At 28.1% G+C, this 18,867-nt stretch overlaps 2 protein-coding genes across 6 annotated transcripts in view; one reads left to right on the forward strand and one right to left on the reverse strand.

Moving 5' to 3' along the window:
- LOC111633074 (2,4-dienoyl-CoA reductase, mitochondrial-like) overlaps positions 1 to 5,964 on the forward strand; it is a 19,450-nt gene extending 13,486 nt beyond the window's left edge. For 2 of the 3 annotated variants that reach the window (XM_023377603.1, XM_023377602.1), the window contains 4 exons: positions 1,357 to 1,456; positions 1,528 to 1,600; positions 1,686 to 1,832; positions 3,486 to 3,648. In XM_023377603.1, the coding sequence (XP_023233371.1) occupies positions 1,357 to 1,456; positions 1,528 to 1,600; positions 1,686 to 1,832; positions 3,486 to 3,611 (446 nt within the window). In that variant the 3' untranslated portion in view covers positions 3,612 to 3,648. Of the gene's footprint in view, positions 1 to 1,356; positions 1,457 to 1,527; positions 1,601 to 1,685; positions 1,833 to 3,485; positions 3,649 to 5,839 lie in introns of those variants that run through there. The other variant, XM_023377604.1, reaches the window with a different exon arrangement.
- On the reverse strand, positions 3,651 to 18,088 carry LOC111633072 (protein NDRG3-like). Of its 3 annotated transcripts, XM_023377600.1 has the most exons (14): positions 17,881 to 18,061; positions 14,432 to 14,540; positions 14,250 to 14,349; positions 12,683 to 12,803; positions 11,465 to 11,527; positions 10,422 to 10,482; positions 5,895 to 6,059; positions 5,719 to 5,822; positions 5,571 to 5,636; positions 5,407 to 5,506; positions 5,244 to 5,328; positions 4,524 to 4,574; positions 4,236 to 4,376; positions 3,651 to 4,132 (listed from the first exon to the last, which is right to left on the reverse strand). In XM_023377600.1, exons 2-13 carry the CDS (start codon positions 14,510 to 14,512, stop codon positions 4,240 to 4,242), a joined length of 1,134 nt encoding a protein of 377 aa, XP_023233368.1. In that variant the 5' UTR covers positions 14,513 to 14,540; positions 17,881 to 18,061; the 3' UTR covers positions 3,651 to 4,132; positions 4,236 to 4,239. The 3 variants fall into 3 exon arrangements, with proteins under 3 accessions (XP_023233368.1, XP_023233367.1, XP_023233369.1); XM_023377599.1 differs by having other exon boundaries at positions 4,071 to 4,376; positions 17,881 to 18,058; XM_023377601.1 differs by lacking the exon at positions 4,524 to 4,574 and having other exon boundaries at positions 4,071 to 4,376; positions 17,881 to 18,088.
- Between the last annotated feature and the right edge of the window lie 779 nt (positions 18,089 to 18,867).

The raw sequence follows: 18,867 nt of genomic DNA on the forward strand, positions 1-18,867 counted from the left end.
TACTTAAAAGGGAAAAAAACATTTTTAAAAGGAAATTCTACGAACATATCGAAATTATTAAAACTAAAGAAACACACAGAATGAACTTAAATACTGGTACTGTCATAAATGACATCTGGCAGCCTTTCCTAAGATGCAAAGCCCATTAAAGTTGTCCTACCATCCTCCCACCTTAACCCCCACTGTGCAATTCCCACCAACCTCTGTATATGTTACAAGGATCCCTCACTTCTTTGTAACATCTTCCATCAGACCTGTCCTCTACACATCTCTTCTGTATTTGTCACATCCTACAGGTATTCCGTTAATTTTTCATAATTTACACCTTTTTAATATACACTTTTTTAGTTTTGTGCATACCACTTTTTATTTTAACACACATTATACTATCCTCAGGTGCATGTATATTGATCTGATAGCACTATTTGCTCATTCCTCCTCCCGTGTTTAAATATGTGTATATATATCTTATGTGTAATACCAGCTTAATGGTCACTATCTCAGGTAATTGTATTTTATCATATAAATCACTGTACGCGTATACTAATTTTTTAAATGAATTCTGTAAATTTTGATACCTGTAACCAATTTGATAATTATGTAATAATAATAGGACTGAAGAGGGGCATTAAGCCCGAAATGCATATCAGTCCAAGTCAATAAAGCAACCTTTTTCCTCTTAAAGTGTTCCTGTATGATACGTTCTCAACAGCAACATTGTGCTAACCAAACACATATAATAGAGAACAACAAGCAACCTTGATTCAATTAAAATAATATCTTAAGTAGTCAAATGTATTGAGCAGAATGAATTTATTTTTATATTTCAAAACCTGCCACATCTATCTGATTATTTCGCCATGTCTATGCCATAAAGTCGTACATCACTTTCTTCTGACAAGTGAATGAAGTTAGAGAAACAGTAAGATTTTCAATGAAAACCTCCTATGAAGACACGTTACTGTTGATTTTTTTTTCATGTCAACGTAATACAAATTGTATAAAAAAAAAGCTTCAATCTCAAACTTTCTTCTGGCTTTATTTAAACCTGTTAAAAATTAGATGTACAAATCTTCTGGCATGCACCCAATAATTTATTTCTAAACTTATTGCTAAAATGAATTTCTGTAAGCTAAAAATTTAATCAAAAATGTACATTATCAGATAACTAATGATTAAATAAGCACACAAAACTGAGTTTTGTAGTTTGTTGATGGACATTGTGTAAATAAGCACTACGGATAAAACCAAAAATCAGTTTGAGTAGTTGTATTTATTTAGTTGTTAATGATTTTTCTCACTGGAAGTGTTAAAATATATTTACCACTGCAGACTTATTAAATTATATACTTGTAGGTGGGGTTTTTCTTGCTGTTAGTGCCACATACACTGCTGGTGGATCTGCATTTGTCGTACCGAGCTGTGCGGCAAAAAGTGGCGTGGAAGCCATTACTAAGTAATATTACTTTTTCGAATGAATTTTTATTTTGTTACGACAAATGTATATTTAATATACATACAATATAGATCTCTTGCCGTGGAATGGAGTAAATATGGAATGCGATTCAACTGCATCACACCAGGACCAATCAAAACAGAGGTTAATTTTTTTTATTATAATTTTTATATAAAATCTAGATTTTATATAAAATCTAGATTTATTAAACTTTTAATTTTTATATTAGGGTGCCTTTAGTCGTCTGGATCCATCTGGAACGAGACAAAATGAACTAATAAAATTATTACCTATTGGGCGAATGGGGGATGTAAAAGAAATGGCAAATCTTGCTGCATATCTTGTTAGCGATTACTCAAATTGGTTGACTGGAGAGGTAAGGAGTAAATTAATAAATTTTAAATGTGATTATGATAATGTGTGTCATTTTTTTTTTGTTTTGAAAATTTGTAAATTAAATAAAAGTAACATGTTGATGGATAAATTAAATTTCAAAATATAGTAGAAAATTTCTAATTATTGTCTAATTTTTCAGTGAAAACAAAAATGCAATTTTTCTTGAGTTACTACTAAATGGTGGTAAGGTGTCTTCCTCACTTAAGAGCTGTGGCTGGGTACCAATGGCTTCAAACAGTAGAACTCCCAAATTGATAGTGTACCAAACAATAGCTTCTCTTGTGGGTGCCAGGGTATAAGTGATTATTTACTGGCTCAGAGAGCGTCATACCCCTTTGTAGGGCTTGAACTAATTCTTGGTATTTCTTCTAATACTTTAGAATGACTGATAGCTCTAGATATCTCCAAGTGGACTAAGAAGTGGAGGACAACTCTTGACAGACAAAAAAAAATTTATTTTCCTAGCTTGCTTTGTGTAAACTGGGTTTTCTACATTTTGGCAAGAATCAGGTTACACTTTGGTCATCTTACAAGGAGACCCTACGGCTTTGGGGTAACACCTTTTATTTATTTACTCATTCATTTATAAGTATTTATGAATTTAAAAAAAAAAAACGTATACATGAGAATCAAATCCAGGAACTCAAGCGTACAAGTCAGGATTGTTATCACTCAGCCACAGGACACTCAAATGGAAGCATGTATAATTTATATATAAAGTGCTAAAAAAACTAAGTTTGTTTTTCTCAATTATATTTGAGTATTGCACTTTAGTATTTTACAGGTAGTACACTCACATGGTGTACTATCTCTACACCAAAGATCATCAAAAGCCGTAGGGTCTCCTTGTTAGTAAATGTTTGTAGCTGACCGAGCTTTCATCTCAGCCTTTCACCATTTTTCAGTTTGGCTGATGAGACTTCTCTGCATCTCATTTGTGACCTTCACTTGGGTAGACTTGTTCATCTAAGTTCTTCCTTTTTGAGCACTATTGATGTTTCCAAAAATTAGCAGATTTCTGAAGTAATTTCTCATAGGGTGTACAAACTGCATTTTGGCTGCATTCCTCTACTTGTACAGTACAATCTACAAGTTAATATAAATTCCTTCAGTGAGACCACTTGAAACTTTAAAGCAACTTATTACAATTGGAAAACTGCATAAATTGAATTTAATTCATTTCTCTCTCTTATTCTACTGTAAAATATAACTACTTGACAGTGACTGCATTCATAAATTATATTAACAGAGAAGAATGTACAAAATTTGAATCAGAAACAAAGGTAATTGTTATATAGAAAACTGTTGAATGTATTTTTTTCTTATCTATGAAAGAATTTCAGAAGCTGATTTTATTCCAAATGTAAATATTAACAGTGCACTTTTACTTGGATAAAAATAATTAGTACTCAGAATTCTATACAGAAATTTTATTACAGTTCATTAGAAATACTCAAATATATGAGATAATGTGTTTATTGTAAAAAAACCAAAAAACAGGGATAAAATCAATACCTCTTTAGACTAGTACAAAGAAGATTCAAAAACAATCAATAAAAATAAGTACTTTTATACAATATTTTTTAGCATTAGACCAACAAATTATATATATTCATAATTCTGTGAATTATAGGTTATCAGAATAGATGGTGGCGAATATCCTGCGAGAGCCGGTTCATTCAACAAGCTCGTAAACGTAACCAAAGACGAATGGGACGATATTGAAAGTAGAATTCGTCGTTTAAAGGACATTAAATGATTTTTGACCGAGTACCACAATAATTATAAATATATAAATTTATTAAATTTGTAATAGCGAAGTAAATATTAAAATATATGACTTCGGTTAGATGTTATGAAAACAAAATTTATGTACAATAAGCATTGAAAACAGACACCTGAAAGAAATCTGAATATATTAAAAATATTACATAACTCAGAGTATACTTAAAGTACAATAATAAGTTTTGCAAGTCTTATAATAATTAAGTAAAAAGATTTTGTGTATAATAGATTTTTGTATGAATGTGCATATACATCACAGAGACAAACATCATGAAGCAAACTGCATAGATAACCTTTGCTTGTTAAGGAAGGACGTCTGACTACATACAATCAGAGAGATCAAAAATCCAACCAATTTTTTTTTCTGTTTTCTTTAATATTAAAGATGGTTACCAAAAAACACCAAATTACAGGACTAATCCAAAAACTTCTCTTTATCATTTTCTCAAAAATATAATTTTGCTATCGGTCTCCAGTTCTATTTACTTTCTAGACCTTTATATAAAAAGGAACAGATCACTTGAAATATCACTCATTCACAAAACCGAGCAATTTGATAAGATTCAAATCGAAGATATTCTTTCAAATTGCCACTTACGGGTTCAACACGTAACAGAATGTTGATTGATTGGATTTTCAACAATGTGAACTTCTTGCTTGTTGCCATTTGTGGTTGTGTCTTCCTCCTCCAACGAATTCTGTCGGGACTGAGTCAGTTTGCGTGTGGTCAGACTCGGAACTGTAATAAACCAAAATTGGTTGTTTTAGAGTTTCTTAAATACGTCACAAAATCAAATATAAGTTATAAAGCGACAAAATTATTACAGCACACAAAATGATACTTATGTTAGGAAGCAGTTAGTTGTATTGTTATTAGATAAATTACCTTCTCCACATGACGATGCAGATGATGACTTACGGCGAAACTGGTTGAGTGCTTGTAAAAGAAATTTTGGATTATGGTTTTTAGTAGTTGACAAAATAAAAAAAAAATGCATTACAGAAAGTAAGGAACTGTAACGTAAAGAAAATACAAGACAATACATTCAAACTGCCATGAAAGATTTTTTAATTGCAGTAGCAGCAAAATAAATATAAAAATAGAGAAAAATAAAATAATAAAAAGCATACAGCAGTGCTCAAAAGAAAAAAAAAAAAACATAACACTGCATGCAGATAAAACAAAAGATAAAAAACATTCAAGAACATTAAAAAAAATTGTTACTCTTCAAAAACTGACCTAGAAATTAAATTTTCATTTTAATTCATAAAGATTTAGCAATAATTTTGGGGGGAAAAAAAAGGTAATAATAAATAAACTGAGGCATCTATCACTACCGAAGCATCGTGGAACTATAAAAAATCAATTTCCAGCACAAAGCAAAATTATTTATGTGCTGCATTATGTAATTATTTAAAATTACTGACCCTCTCTTCCTAATCCATCAATCAGATGTTTCACTGGAATTAATATTTGGGTCTTATTATTTCACAGAAACAGATGCCAATTTCAAATTCTCATTAACGATGATAGACCAATATAATTTTGGTAATTTTGTATAGATTTCCACATTAAACTAACTACAGAAAATTGAGAAAAACATACCATAACCAAGTCCCTGAAGGAAGAGACGAAACGCCTCGCTAACCTTTCCGGGTTGTTCTTCGAGAACCATTCCACAATCCGAGAGCTGTGTATCATTTTTCAGAATAAGTAAACATATAAATGCAATTTATGGGAGAAAAAAGCTTTTGAGAAAATAAAGAACCTTCATCCATGTTGAATTTGATGGGTCCAGTCGGCTATTCATGGTGACAGTATCTTCCAAATGAGGTGAGAGTGCTCCAGCTAACAGCAAGATGTGACAACTGAAAGAATGGTACAATAATAAAATTTTATATCTAGTTAAAAAATACAAACAAAATCACATACCTGAAATTTTTTGCAGTTTTCTTCTTGCTAAAGTCCATCTCACGAATGATTCCAAGATCACCTCTCCTTAAAACGGAGAAAACTTGTGTTATACAACGTTACTAACAAATGAAATCTCAATTAAAAAACTTATAAAACAAAAACTTACTTGACAAAAGTGTCTATAAACATTGCCAAATTCTTAGCATTTATTGATTTATTGAAATACTGTCGATAAACTTGAATGAGATCATGATTTCTTTCTTCTGTGACCTATTTTTTTTTTATAGGTGTTGGTGAGTAAAAAATATTACACATCAATAAATCGAATCAACGAAAATATACTTTTCCAAAATGATGCCACATCAGATAGTCCTGAGTAGAAGCAGTCATTCCAGAAGAGCGTAAATACATGGAATTTAATTTCTGATAACCCCATTCTGTCCAACCGGAAGGAGTGCAGCAGCAGTTGATGAGAAATAATCCATCCACACATTCTGGATGTGCCAACTGTTCAAATGTTAATATTTTAAAATTACAGAGAAGTCTAAAAGAAAATATTTTACTCAACATTCACATATTCTTAAAATAACTATGTTGAAATAAGTGTATTTTTAGTATAAATTTAAATATTACTAAAATAAATACACAAAGATGCTTTGAAGTATTAAATACTAGTTGAAGTGTATTATTTCAAACACTGGTTCCTGGATTAAATTTAGGGCAAATTTTCATAATTAAAAATTATTTAAGTTGGTGGCACAACTGTCTAAAATTAATTTAGAAAAAGTTTGGAAGATCAATCCAATGCAAGTTCTGCAACTCCTGCCTACCAGACAGGTATGCAGGAATTTCTTTCGGTTGACGCTTTACTGTGGGCATTAAGAGGGCCTCTTAATCATGCTATTCATGGGTTCAGCCAGGAATAAGGCCCAACATATCTGGGGCATATCACCGTCAAAATATTCCAAGCATTTTCCAACCATTAATTCAATCCTGGGTCTCCAGAGCAGTAGGCTGACAGCTTAAATCACCTTGGCCATTTATATACAGGAATTTTCAGTTAGTGATTGTTTGCTAATATTAAGCCCAATTACAATTACAATAATAATTCAAATTAAACTTAGTGTAATGAAAAAATAACCTGGCAATTTATATTTAGTTTTTGAGCTTCAGATGTATTGCCATCACAAATTCTATTAAGAAAGTTAAGTATAAATTATAGAGGAGGATTGTGCCAATATTTTATACAGGATACTCAGTTTCATCATGTCACATCAAAATAACATTATTATTGTTACCATAATTTCTTAACCTATAAATATTTCAGTAAATAATGCATTTGATAACCACATAAAATTTCAAAATTTTAGAATAATAATTTAAGAAATATCTGCTTTAACCAATAAACATATTGCTTTTGTAGCATCAACGTATTACTCTATGCTTGTTTATCATAGCCTAATTTATTGGATATTACATTCCTAATAAACCTTTTTATATGATTACAGTATATAATGTGCGCTATGTACTACTACATACAACAAAAATTTGAATATAGTATAACAATGTTTGTTATATTTTGTTTAGAAAGTCTCAAAATAGTTTTCTTTACCAACTATTTTTCAATAAAAACTGTCTTCTATGAAGAATTACACATACAAGAAGAAAGATATCGGCGAAGTGTTTAGCCGGCAGAAAAGAGGGTAAGGAGAAGGGAGAGGAGTTACAGTAGGATCCCTCTGAATAGTGTACATAAGGCTACAGTACCCTCTGTGTTTGATGTTGACATGCAGTTTTTAGGTTGTAAGGCCATAGTCTCCCCAAAGGGTCTAAAACAAAACCCGAGTGTAGCGAATACCAATAATTGAGTGCGGCCATGAATAGCTAAGTGTAGAAGTTAGTGCCAAGTGGCTGTTAGTAGGAAGACTTATATCTACTTAATACTAATAAAACTGAATGCAATCGCAAATCTTAATATTACTTAACAGCTAGACAGCATGAAAAGCAAACGAGCAAGACCCCAAAATTTTTGTTTGTTTATTTTTTGAAGAAGTACATAGTAAATTTAATACAAGACGGAGACTTAATCACCTGCTTTTAGTCTAAATTACTTTATATCTAAACATTTAATTGTCAAGTTATGACCTGCATCATTATTTGAAGAAAACTCAATACTTCATTTTGACTATAATTTTATGACTATGAAATAACTAATTGTAAATATTTTTCTTGTTATCTAAATGTGAAATCTGACAAACTTAACTATATTAAAGCAGAATCACGGATCCAAAAATAAATTACCCTTGCCCATGACATACTAGAAGGGCAGATTGTTTAATGTCTGTCTGTTAAATATGGCACAAAATCTTAAACACTTTTTTATTGTTATATCTATTTCTGTACATAAAAATTATTACTTCTAGATACAGGCTAGATAGTGTTGTTTCACAACAGTTATAATCAACTGATCACAGCTGTTATGAAATGTAGCATGTTTAGTAGTGATTATTAACATATTAGATAACTATATATTATACAAAAGTAATAGACTATACTATATGAGGTTTGTCTAACATAAGTGCACTCTGTGATGTTGTTTAATGAAGAAATCACTTAATGACTGGTGTACATTCTGAGAAATATGTCATTAAGCACTGCATGCCTGTGTCTAATTATAAATATAACTTTATATGAAAAATTTTTAACAATTAATTAACTTTACCAAAAAATCGGTAATTATAACAAAATTTATTTTGGTGTAATTATTGTGTTATTAGTGATTGTTTCTTAAATATATTACTATCAATTTTTGAATTGTTGGAGAGAGAATTTAAAAAATAAAGTATTTTTATTCTTGTACAAGATATTTTTAAATGCAATTTAAATTAAAGTATACAATTTTTGACATCTCCATTAAAGTATTTGTTATAAAAAGAAATTTATCAAAAGTTTCAGTCATGCATAAAATTCATTCATTCTAAAATAATGTGAAATTTTATGAGGAAAATAAAATTTCCTGAAACAAAAAGAGAGAAAAATAATTAAAGATTTTACATCTATTCTAGCTTCTATTTTTTTCCCAGCAATACAGTTGATTATACTGTGTTTAATTTCAATATATCCATCATTATAAATGTATTTTCTCATCTATTTCAAATCTATGTATCAATTCATCAAAACTTGCATGTTTCTACATATACTTTTTACTTCAATATTCTATATTTATATCTTGCATATTGTCAATTTACTCTCATCTATTATACACACATTATCTCCAAATAATTTTTATATATAAACAACACCCCCACCCATAGTATTTATTCTAATAAACCATATAGTTGAAACTGAAAAAAGTTATAGACAGTAAGCTGTTTATTACAATAAGCATTGTTTATACATACATTCTCCAAGCAATATTCAAAACTTTAATAATGACAACTTCTTTTTAATTAATTGCCAAAGTTTCTAAGGTATTTTAATTTCTTTATCCCATTTTTAAACTTTTTAATATCTTTTTTTACTATTTTTATTATTTATTTTCCCTCTCTTGTCATTTTAAATGTTTACTTATGTCTTAAATTGTGTCTAAGATTACAAACCTTATTTTAAAAACAGTAAACTTTGTGCTTTATGAATAAATATATCTTTGAATTTAGCTACCGTCAAGCCTCGCAAATCCTTTTTTTATGCAAATTGGTAAAGTTTGTGATACCTTGAAATACATTTCTACATAGTCAAGTTTGAAAGATGAATAGATTAAACTGGATTTTTGATGCAAGGTCTTTGTTCAAAATGGATCGTAATGCTGGCCTCAATTTTATTCATTGCCGTCGTCAGGCAAGCTTACTCGTAGAGGATATGAAACAAAGCCCCTAATCTTAACATCTACAAATTACACAAGTCCGGGATACAGATATTTCACATTAAGTGAATACCTTTACAAAACGGTCATTCAGCAACCAAACAATAGAGTTGTTCATCCAGTTTAACAATGCTCTTGTATGTTAATATTTATATATTCATCAAATTATACAATTAGGAGAATGCAAATTTACCCAACTAAATAAATAATTCTTAACATTCCTTCGAAGACACTTTAGTATTAAAATTATTCACTTATTTTTAATTGCAATTTATAATTTATTAACATAAGTATTATTAAAATTACAACTTAACTGAAAGGGCATGTCTTAACATAGTGTATAACTTAAAATAATAATAAATACTTTAACTTGGCACTTTCTATAAAAAACTGTACACATGTATATGCAATGTTTGTTTATTTAAAACAAAATTTATATTTAGAAAATATTTAATTTTATGTATTATTAAATATCCATAAGATGAAGAAAACTGGTTTTGTTAAAATTACACTAAAATTCCTGTACATTTAATGGATGTATTGATAAATCACAATAATATATTGTGAATAATACAGTGTAAGATATTAAAAATATCAATCATCCATATAAATACAAACTAACATATAAATGAATTTTATAACACTTTATTTTAATTAAAAATAAATTACATATTTATCTTTTTAGACTAATAAATTTATGGTTTTTTGTTTTATTAAATCAGAAATGGAGAAAAAGATGATTATTTATTTTCTGACTATTGAGTGACTATTTAAGAAACAAATATTGAAGAATTAATGAACAAAGATAAAAGAAACAACTTATGATTTAATCTAAACTGTTAAATCTAAGATTTTAAGCATTATCAATTTTAATCTCGAAATTTGCAGTAATTTACTTATTTAGAAAGGTGGTGTCATGTCTTCTAACCTTTTATATTATAATTTAAAGGATGATGATTAATTTTCAATTATTCTAATAAATAAAACTTTTATAAAAATATACTCACAGCAAACCTACAGAGAATATTAGCCCCTGCTCCAACACCAAAACCCACAAAGTGCTTAAGTCTAAATAAAATATATAAATTAAATTCTTGTTAGAAAACTTGTTTAATTATAATAGTCTTTTATCATCATATTAACATTTATTAAATTATTAAAACTATCAGTTAAAAGGAAACAGTCAAATATAGTATGTCCAAAATATCTAGAATCACAGAAGTTAGTTGTCAAACAATATGCTGAAGTTGCTTTCCTTCAATCTTCCAACACGTGCATTCAATGGAGGTTATGCAGATCATTTTTACTGTCACTTGTCAAGCTGTTGATTTCCGTATGCTCCGTTGAATACAAAATACAATATGTCGTCTGCAAACATACCTGCACTTTAAACGGAAACATGCCAATCACATTCGGTGAAAATATGTGCCGCATATTGTTTTAAAACTAACTTCTGCAATTGCAGATTTTTCGGGCACTCCATATAATAAATTTAAATGCATTTCTCAATTATTTGAGAAATTTGTACTACTGTATCATTTTTATTGATATAACAATGAATTTTTATTATTTATACGTAGTACATGACAGGAATATTCAAATTTCGCACTTAACTCAAGCAGTGTATTTAATTTGGTGTCACTATTTGATGACAAAATTGAACTTTCATTAGACAACTAAGATAAGTGACTCATTATGGTGGAACGTTTATATTTCAAGACAAATTTGGAAAAATTTTTACAATAAATTTCTACAAAATCTTTGATTATTTCATTTTCTAGAATTCTAGAAAAACTAAACATATTAGTTACTAATTTTGCAGATAATTCATTGAAGATAAACTTTTACCATTTTATACTTATGAATATATTTGATTGATAGCATTCTAAAGAAATTTGAATTTGAAGGCTGTTTAAAAAAAAAACTTGATTTTAAGGTCGGCAACTTTTTTAAATATTCCAAATACATCATTACATTAAATTCACGATTAAAATAAAATAATGTTATGTAATAAAACGATAAATTATACAATAAAAATATAAATTCTTACCCATAAAATTTCATCACTGACAAAAGCATTTCTGCCAATTGCTCCATATCAGGAAAAGTATATCTAAAATAATAGAAAAGAAATAAAATATTTTGTTGCATATGGTTCATTATACAATAAAAAAAAAAAAAAAATCAAAATTATTACAAAGAAAATATCATTTCATATTTTTTTATCGTGTTAAATCTAAATTTATAATTGTAAAGTCATTTGCTCCAGTACTTCAATTGAATTATTGATTTAAAATGATCTTCTGAGTCATTTTTATCACGTATCATGCATCACTATCAAGTCTAAATTTAATAGAATTGGCCATTGAGAAGAAAATATAGTATTTTTTAACATGTATTTTAGTTTTATTTTATGTATTTTATGTTTTTATTCATGTTTATATTCAATTGAACTGGATTGGATTGATAGGATAAGGCAATGCAACACATGGGCAATCTGCCAAGGAGAGGGTGGAGAATTTCTATGGGAAACTGGCCTTATTTAGGTGTATGGACATGTAAAAACAACCCAGAAAATGCCACACAGCCAGCCCATTGGTCATGAACACCACTCACAACTAGTTTTTGGTGGTGTTATTCACTCAGCCATTAGTGGGTTAAAAGATTTTGGAAGGAATTCTGTTTATTTTTTTTACTCTTTCTACTTTGTGACATTAACGGGGACTTTTTTATGCTTATCATAGGTTCACATTTATGATAAGCTTAAAAAAACCCTTGCCATATCCATAATGAGAGCAGTTGAACAAAGAGATAAGAACCAATAAATTTGAGTCAAACTATGAGAATTTTTGAAGATTCAGACTCAAACCTGGTTCCCTTGAGCATAAGCTGATGTCCTTACCATCCTGACCCTTGCAATGAATAATTATTAATTATAATTTATAGTGTCAAAGAAAAGTCTTATTCAGTTTTGTTAGATAATATAATTTTAACATTTCGAAATATAAAACATTTTCTAACGATTACATTAATTTTGCTAGGTTATTAACAAAGTCTTAAAATGTTGAAATAAATAATTATTAGATTTTCTACGTTTTTCAGAATGGTAATATCAGTATGATGATTTAGCAATTCTCATGATTTCTTTACTGGAATTCCTTCAATTAATTTTATAAAAGTTTTTTTTTCATAATTTTCTTAAATTTTATTATTCCAATTTATGTAATTTTCTACTGTTATAATGGAAAAAAAAAAGCAGATCAATTACCCATCTGGAAGAGGAGGTGCATCTTCTTCTTGTCCGGGAGCATTGACATGATAAACACAAAAACTCTGCATCAAGATTCGAGTATCCATAAAATTAAAAAATGCTTGGAAGTTGGATACATCTAAAAATCATAATTATTTATTTATTTTCATACATTCTCACAAATTCCAAATGTTTTAAATGAAAGTAAGACCTGAAACATTTTTAAAATTAAGACAATTCTATACTAAATCTTCTGTTATAGCAGCAGTTCTGAAGCTATCTATCTGAAGCCGTCGGACGTCATTCATATTTATTTTACTGCGCGGAGCATTAGCATCAATATATTCAAAAATCGATAAGCAAGTTCGTGTTTACTTTACTCACAAAACAGTAAAGCAATAAACTAATAAATTTTATTGTATTGTAGAAAATAGTCAACACAAAATTGTCTACAAATAAAATAATTTGTTTTAGTACATTGGAATAATTTTTCAAATAAACTTCAGAATCTTTTTTCTCCATAGAATGCTCACAGCAAGTTTGCGGAACAGAAATCATCTCTAACACCAAAAAAAAAAAAAATATTCCATTCTTTTAGCCTTAAAACTAAAGTAATTTGAACATAATTATCTGTAATTAACTATCATCGCAGCATTTATAAACATAAATATATTTCTATTATATTGATGTCAGAATATGAACATAAAAAAAAATTTGCTTTCTGTAATTTAAATTAGTGTCACGTAATAAACAATGATTAAGCAACCCGACTGACAATGAAGCAAACAACAGTAAAAATTCTTGATGATAAAATCTAAATATTTCATACTGACGATTTTCTAATTACGTGAAATGCAATTATCTATTTTCGCATATTAAATCTTTACGCAGGAAAATTTTAGAAGAGGAAATTATATTTAAAACATTTAAATAATTCTCTATTGAGAATATCATTAATGTGAGCAAGATATATGCAAAATTACTACAAAAGCAAAATCAAATTGAACTAACTTTAGATGTATTTATACGTAAAAATCTCATACATTTATTAATATAAAACAAATTATGTAGCAGGCATTTCCATCTTTACACATTATCAAAACAAAATTACACATACATGACTTCAGATAAACTTTTAAATAATAGAACAGATACAATAATCAGCATTGGTACAGAACTAAATCCTAAATAAAGATTGTTTTTGATATTACAGCATAATATTGCTAAAAATAACAAGGTTTAACAACTACTTTATGTTATCAAACCATAATAGTATAAAAAAAATCAATATTTATGTTGTAAAGCTAATTTTAAAATAATTATAGAATAAAAATATAAAATATATATATAGCCTACATTTAAAACATATTCTTCAGATTTCTTATATAATTTCCTCTTCAAATTAAATATTTAAATTATTTTGTTAACTTAAATCTGCCTTTACAATTAACTACGTTTCTTATTAAAATTATAAACAATTTAAATTTTCTAATCGGATATTGCATATTTAATACGCTTTATATGCCAAACGTAAACTAGGATCTTAGTATTAAATCGAGATATAATCTAAACTTTGAATACGTACGATTCAGGCCAATATCATGATAAGTCACAATAGCAGGTCGATTCCGTTCTCCCTGGACAGCAACTGTCATTGTGCCAAAGGGAGTATCAACCTTATCTTCCTGAAACAAGAATAACGCCTCTTAGAGCAAGTATTATCATTAATAATATTTTATTATTATAACAAGTAAACTTAACACTAACCTGAGTGTACGAGTCGCTTCTGGAAAGCGAACGCATCAGGGGTTGTCGAGACTCTATATTTTTTAATTCTATGTCATCCATTTTGATTTTTATGCAATCAAAGTTAAGTCTAAAATTAATACAAGATTTCATTATTAAAGCTGCCAAAAACAAGATAATTTATATTTGCAGCTGTCAAAATAATTTTTATGTAACTCCTTCTACGAGTGATAGAATACAATTTAGCTCGATTGTTTCTACATATTTTATATATAAGAAAAATCCCGAAATAGTGAAACATGCAACATCAACAATGGAGTTGGTAATTAGTGTAATTTGCCTAATTTTCATCATAATTGTGAGCATTGAACTGTACATATTTTGTCAATAGAAAAGTTTTATTAATTAAGATTATTTCTTCCATTTTTCTTTTATTGATTACAAAGCCAATTATGAAACCTTAACCTCTAAATGTTTAAAGAAAGACTGAAACTCAATTAATCATACTTAATACATGCTAAATAAACATCAATGATCCGTATCCTGCTGTCAATTATGAATAAAAGTAAATTCATGGGTTGAATCAAATATATAAAACACAGAAAATTATTTTAAATATTTTTATAACGAAATCACGTACAGTTTTTATGCTATATTATCTTATTTATAATAAAATATAGGTCTGTAGTGCCAACTATGTTTTATATGTTTTGATATTTGCAGATTTTTCATTTGATGATGGAGCATTATATAATGCAATTAAATACATTTTCACTATCATTATTATTATTAACAGGTGTGCTTGAATCATTTTTTTTCCTCTATATTACTCATAAAAATCTGGAACACAAAGACAATTGACATATTTAAATAGGATAAACTTGAAATATTTACTTTAACGTAAAATACAGTAACTGATTAAATATAATTTCTAGTAAAATAAATCAAAATAAACGTTATAAACTGGAATTCCTTATATATGTATACATTTTATATTACTACAATTAAACTATGTTTAATTTGTCTAATTTTAGTGAGAGAATTAATATAAGAGTGAACTAAATGGTAACAAACTCAAACAAAAAGCTTTCCATATCCATTAAGGAATTTATAGCAGAACAATTTAAGTAACCATTTCAGGTTCCAATTACATAAAAAAAAACAGATTAAGATTCTAGAACATCACTTATATGTAAATGATGTTCTAGAATCTTAGTTTCTTTATACATAATTAAAACCTGAAGATGGCTAATCAAATAGGCCAAAATATTTGTTCTGCCATATAAATTCTTTACTGGATAATATGTCAGATTTTGTTTCTATTATTATAACAGAAATGGTTAAACAGACAAGACATCAAACTATCACTCAGAGGACTCTGGATTGAACCCAGACGAGCAATTCCCCAAAATGTTTTCATGGGCAGCCTATACCAGGTATGTTAGGCCTTGTCTTTCATAACCAAGCACCCCCATTGTGGGCCTGGCTAAACAAATGAAGAGTACGGAAAAAGGCACTCTTAGTGCACACAGACTAGGTTTAAAAAAAAAAAAAAGCCAAGAAACTGTACTGATTATCATTAATATATACAATAAAACTATGCATTAATATATCTATTTTATGCTTAATATAAAACTAAATTCTGTTGCTAAATCAGTTTTATACTGAATTTTGTTTGATAAATGTAAAAAAAATTTTTAATTCTGAATAATAAAAACATCAATTTGATATTTTGCATTACAAAACAATTACAGTGTATAACCTTTTTAATTCTCGATTCCTTTTGTAATTACAATCTATTTATACAAACAATAAATGAATAATCATCATCTGACTTCTTTACAATAAGATTGTATATATCTATATGTAGACAGATCAAACAGACAACATTCAAATGACAATAACTGCTATTATAAAATTAAATAATTCTATTTCGAGATGCTAAATAATGTCAAAATAATTATATTTTTCAATATCTTTATTAAAAATTATTACATTAAATGCTGTCAAACGGGTGACCTATTCAAAACATTGCTGTATTTATAAATGCAGTTTAATATGACAGAAGCTTAAATCAAATCAAAATAATTTAACATATTAATTACTTTCTTAAACAGTATTACATATCTATTTATTTAAAAATTTATGATCTGTTAGCTAACGTAACAAGATCTGAAATTTTATTTGAGAAGCTTCCTAAATAATAAATCAATCAATTGCTACCGCATTCAGTTTTTTTTTCCTTGTCACATTGGAAAGTTTTTAAAGAAAATATTTAATTCTAATCTAATGAAAATGCATATTTTGGATTACAATTTCTTAAATTTACTAAATAGAATATATATTTTAAAATATTTTCTTGTAATTAATTATATATAATCAAGTGTTCTCTTTTTTCTAATATGAAGTGAGAAATTTTATTAATTTAATACTATTTTTATTGAAAATATAAATATACAAGATGAATCATAGGACATTACATATGTAAATACGTTTGTTTTGATATATAAACTGCTGTTATATACATAAACATGAACTTTTATGGAAATTCACTTTAGGACTTTCTACTTTTAGTTAACATTCTGCACAGAAAATTAAATAAACAGAATAAAACAGAGAGATTGCGGCTCGAGAACTCGAGGAAAGTACAAATTTACCAAAACTAACTAAGATTTTGATGCGAAAATATAAAAAAATTCTCCTAAATATAATTAAATAAATTGTATATATATATACACAATCTTTCTTAAGTATGATATCTCTTCATACATGAATACATTTTTCAAATATATCCAAGTGTTTTCTTTAATTTTTGTAGGTTGACAAATATTTATTTAATATTTCTTGTTTTTTAGGAGAATTTTACAAATTTCCATATCAAAATACCAGTTTGTAATAGTAAAATGGTGTCTTCGTCAAGTTCTAAAGCTGAAATCTGTCTCAATTTTATTCCATTCATTTAAATTTTTCTGTGCAAAATGTTGAATAATGAATTCTTAAATAATATTCATTTATTTCTTCTTATTTTAAGGAGAATTTTGCAATTTTTCACATGAAAATCTGAATTTGTTTTGGTAAAACTTCAGCTTTTAAGCTGCAATCTGTCTGAATTTTATTCTGTTTATTTAAATCTTCTGTGCAAAACGTTGAGTAATGAATCCACGGCATTTCTTTTTTAAATTATTATTTTATTTTTTTGGGGGGTAATTATAAATACAAGATCTTGTATGATATAAACACAGTACAACAGAGCAGCCTCCATTGAGAAGACGGTGCGTTCAGAAAAAAAAATCCAAATGCTCCAATTACGTCATTAACTATGTTAATTTCATCGAAATCGCTAATTAAATTTTACACCTAATTATATCTATGTATAAATCTTTATTCGATTTTTTTTAATCCTTTTATCAATTTTTAATTGTATTTAATAATTAAATAATTATTAATAATAAATAAATGAAAATAAATACCTGAATTTGTTGGAAGTATTCTGCAAACGACGCCGCAATGACACAAAGAACACAGTCTGATAACGTCACTCGTTCTTGTAGATATTGACCAATAGACGATTCGCTCCTTCCTCGTCTCTTATTGGTCGCCGGCGTTCACGTGATGAAGGTGTGCGCGCCTGAAACTGATTGTTTACAGTTTTGATGCTCGTTACCACGTGTTCGTTTGCCATAATATTTTACAGTCGTTTCCTACGTGCTGTCGTTTATTTTATTATTAAGCCATAATAAAATGATTTAAAATTTATTTTTTTAAAATAATTTCGCGTTTAAATTTAATTGATTTTTTAAAATTAATTTCACGCTTGAGTGAGTAAAATAAGCATTAAAATTACGTAAAGAATGGACATTTAATCAGTATTTTAATCCAATTAAGAACGAATTTTGAAGTCGAATTAATTGTTTATTAAATTTCGAGGGTCCTTTCGCAGCCTGCACGCGGTTTCGCTTTAATAGCTGTCCCATAAATACCAATTGTAGGGGGGATGTAACATCCTTTTTCCTTTCCAATCGACTGCAACACCTCCCTCAACAGGAACTTCTGCCAAAAAGGTGACCTTCAAGATACAAATATCCTCCATAGCGCTCAAACAAGATTAGAATTACAACCATCCATTTTTGCCAGGGATAGCTTGTATATAACGCAATTTCTATCTACAATGTTTTTAACGATTTAATACATTGCCACACATTTACTAGGAAGTAAAATAAATAAAATCGTATCATCGCTTTATTGGAGTAGTTGTGTGTCACAAGGGAATCCCGACAAATATAAAAATATCGACTTTCTTCTGCCGCATATACGAGATAAACTAGCAGTAATTGTAAGGTCATTACCCTTTCATAAACATCTCAGAAAAAAAAAATAAATACGGTTCTTCATTCAATTTTAATAAATCTATTGAGTTTAAGGTAATAATTTAGTAAGGTAAAGCAGGTTTTTATTTA

Source organism: Centruroides sculpturatus, unplaced genomic scaffold (assembly GCF_000671375.1).
Source record: "Centruroides sculpturatus isolate CEXI.00-Female unplaced genomic scaffold, Cexi_2.0 scaffold772, whole genome shotgun sequence".
Taxonomy (NCBI): domain Eukaryota; kingdom Metazoa; phylum Arthropoda; class Arachnida; order Scorpiones; family Buthidae; genus Centruroides; species Centruroides sculpturatus.

Excerpts from the sequence above, each read along its gene's own strand:
- LOC111633072 (XM_023377600.1), bottom strand. The coding sequence starts at position 14,512 with ATGGATGACATAGAATTAAAAAATATAGAGTCTCGACAACCCCTGATG. Across the intron at positions 11,528-12,682 it reads GCACCTCCTCTTCCAGATGG|ATATACTTTTCCTGATATGG; the intron begins GTAATTGATCTG and ends CTATTATTTTAG. Across the intron at positions 4,377-4,523 it reads TGCATCGTCATGTGGAGAAG|TTCCGAGTCTGACCACACGC; the intron begins GTAATTTATCTA and ends GGTTTATTACAG.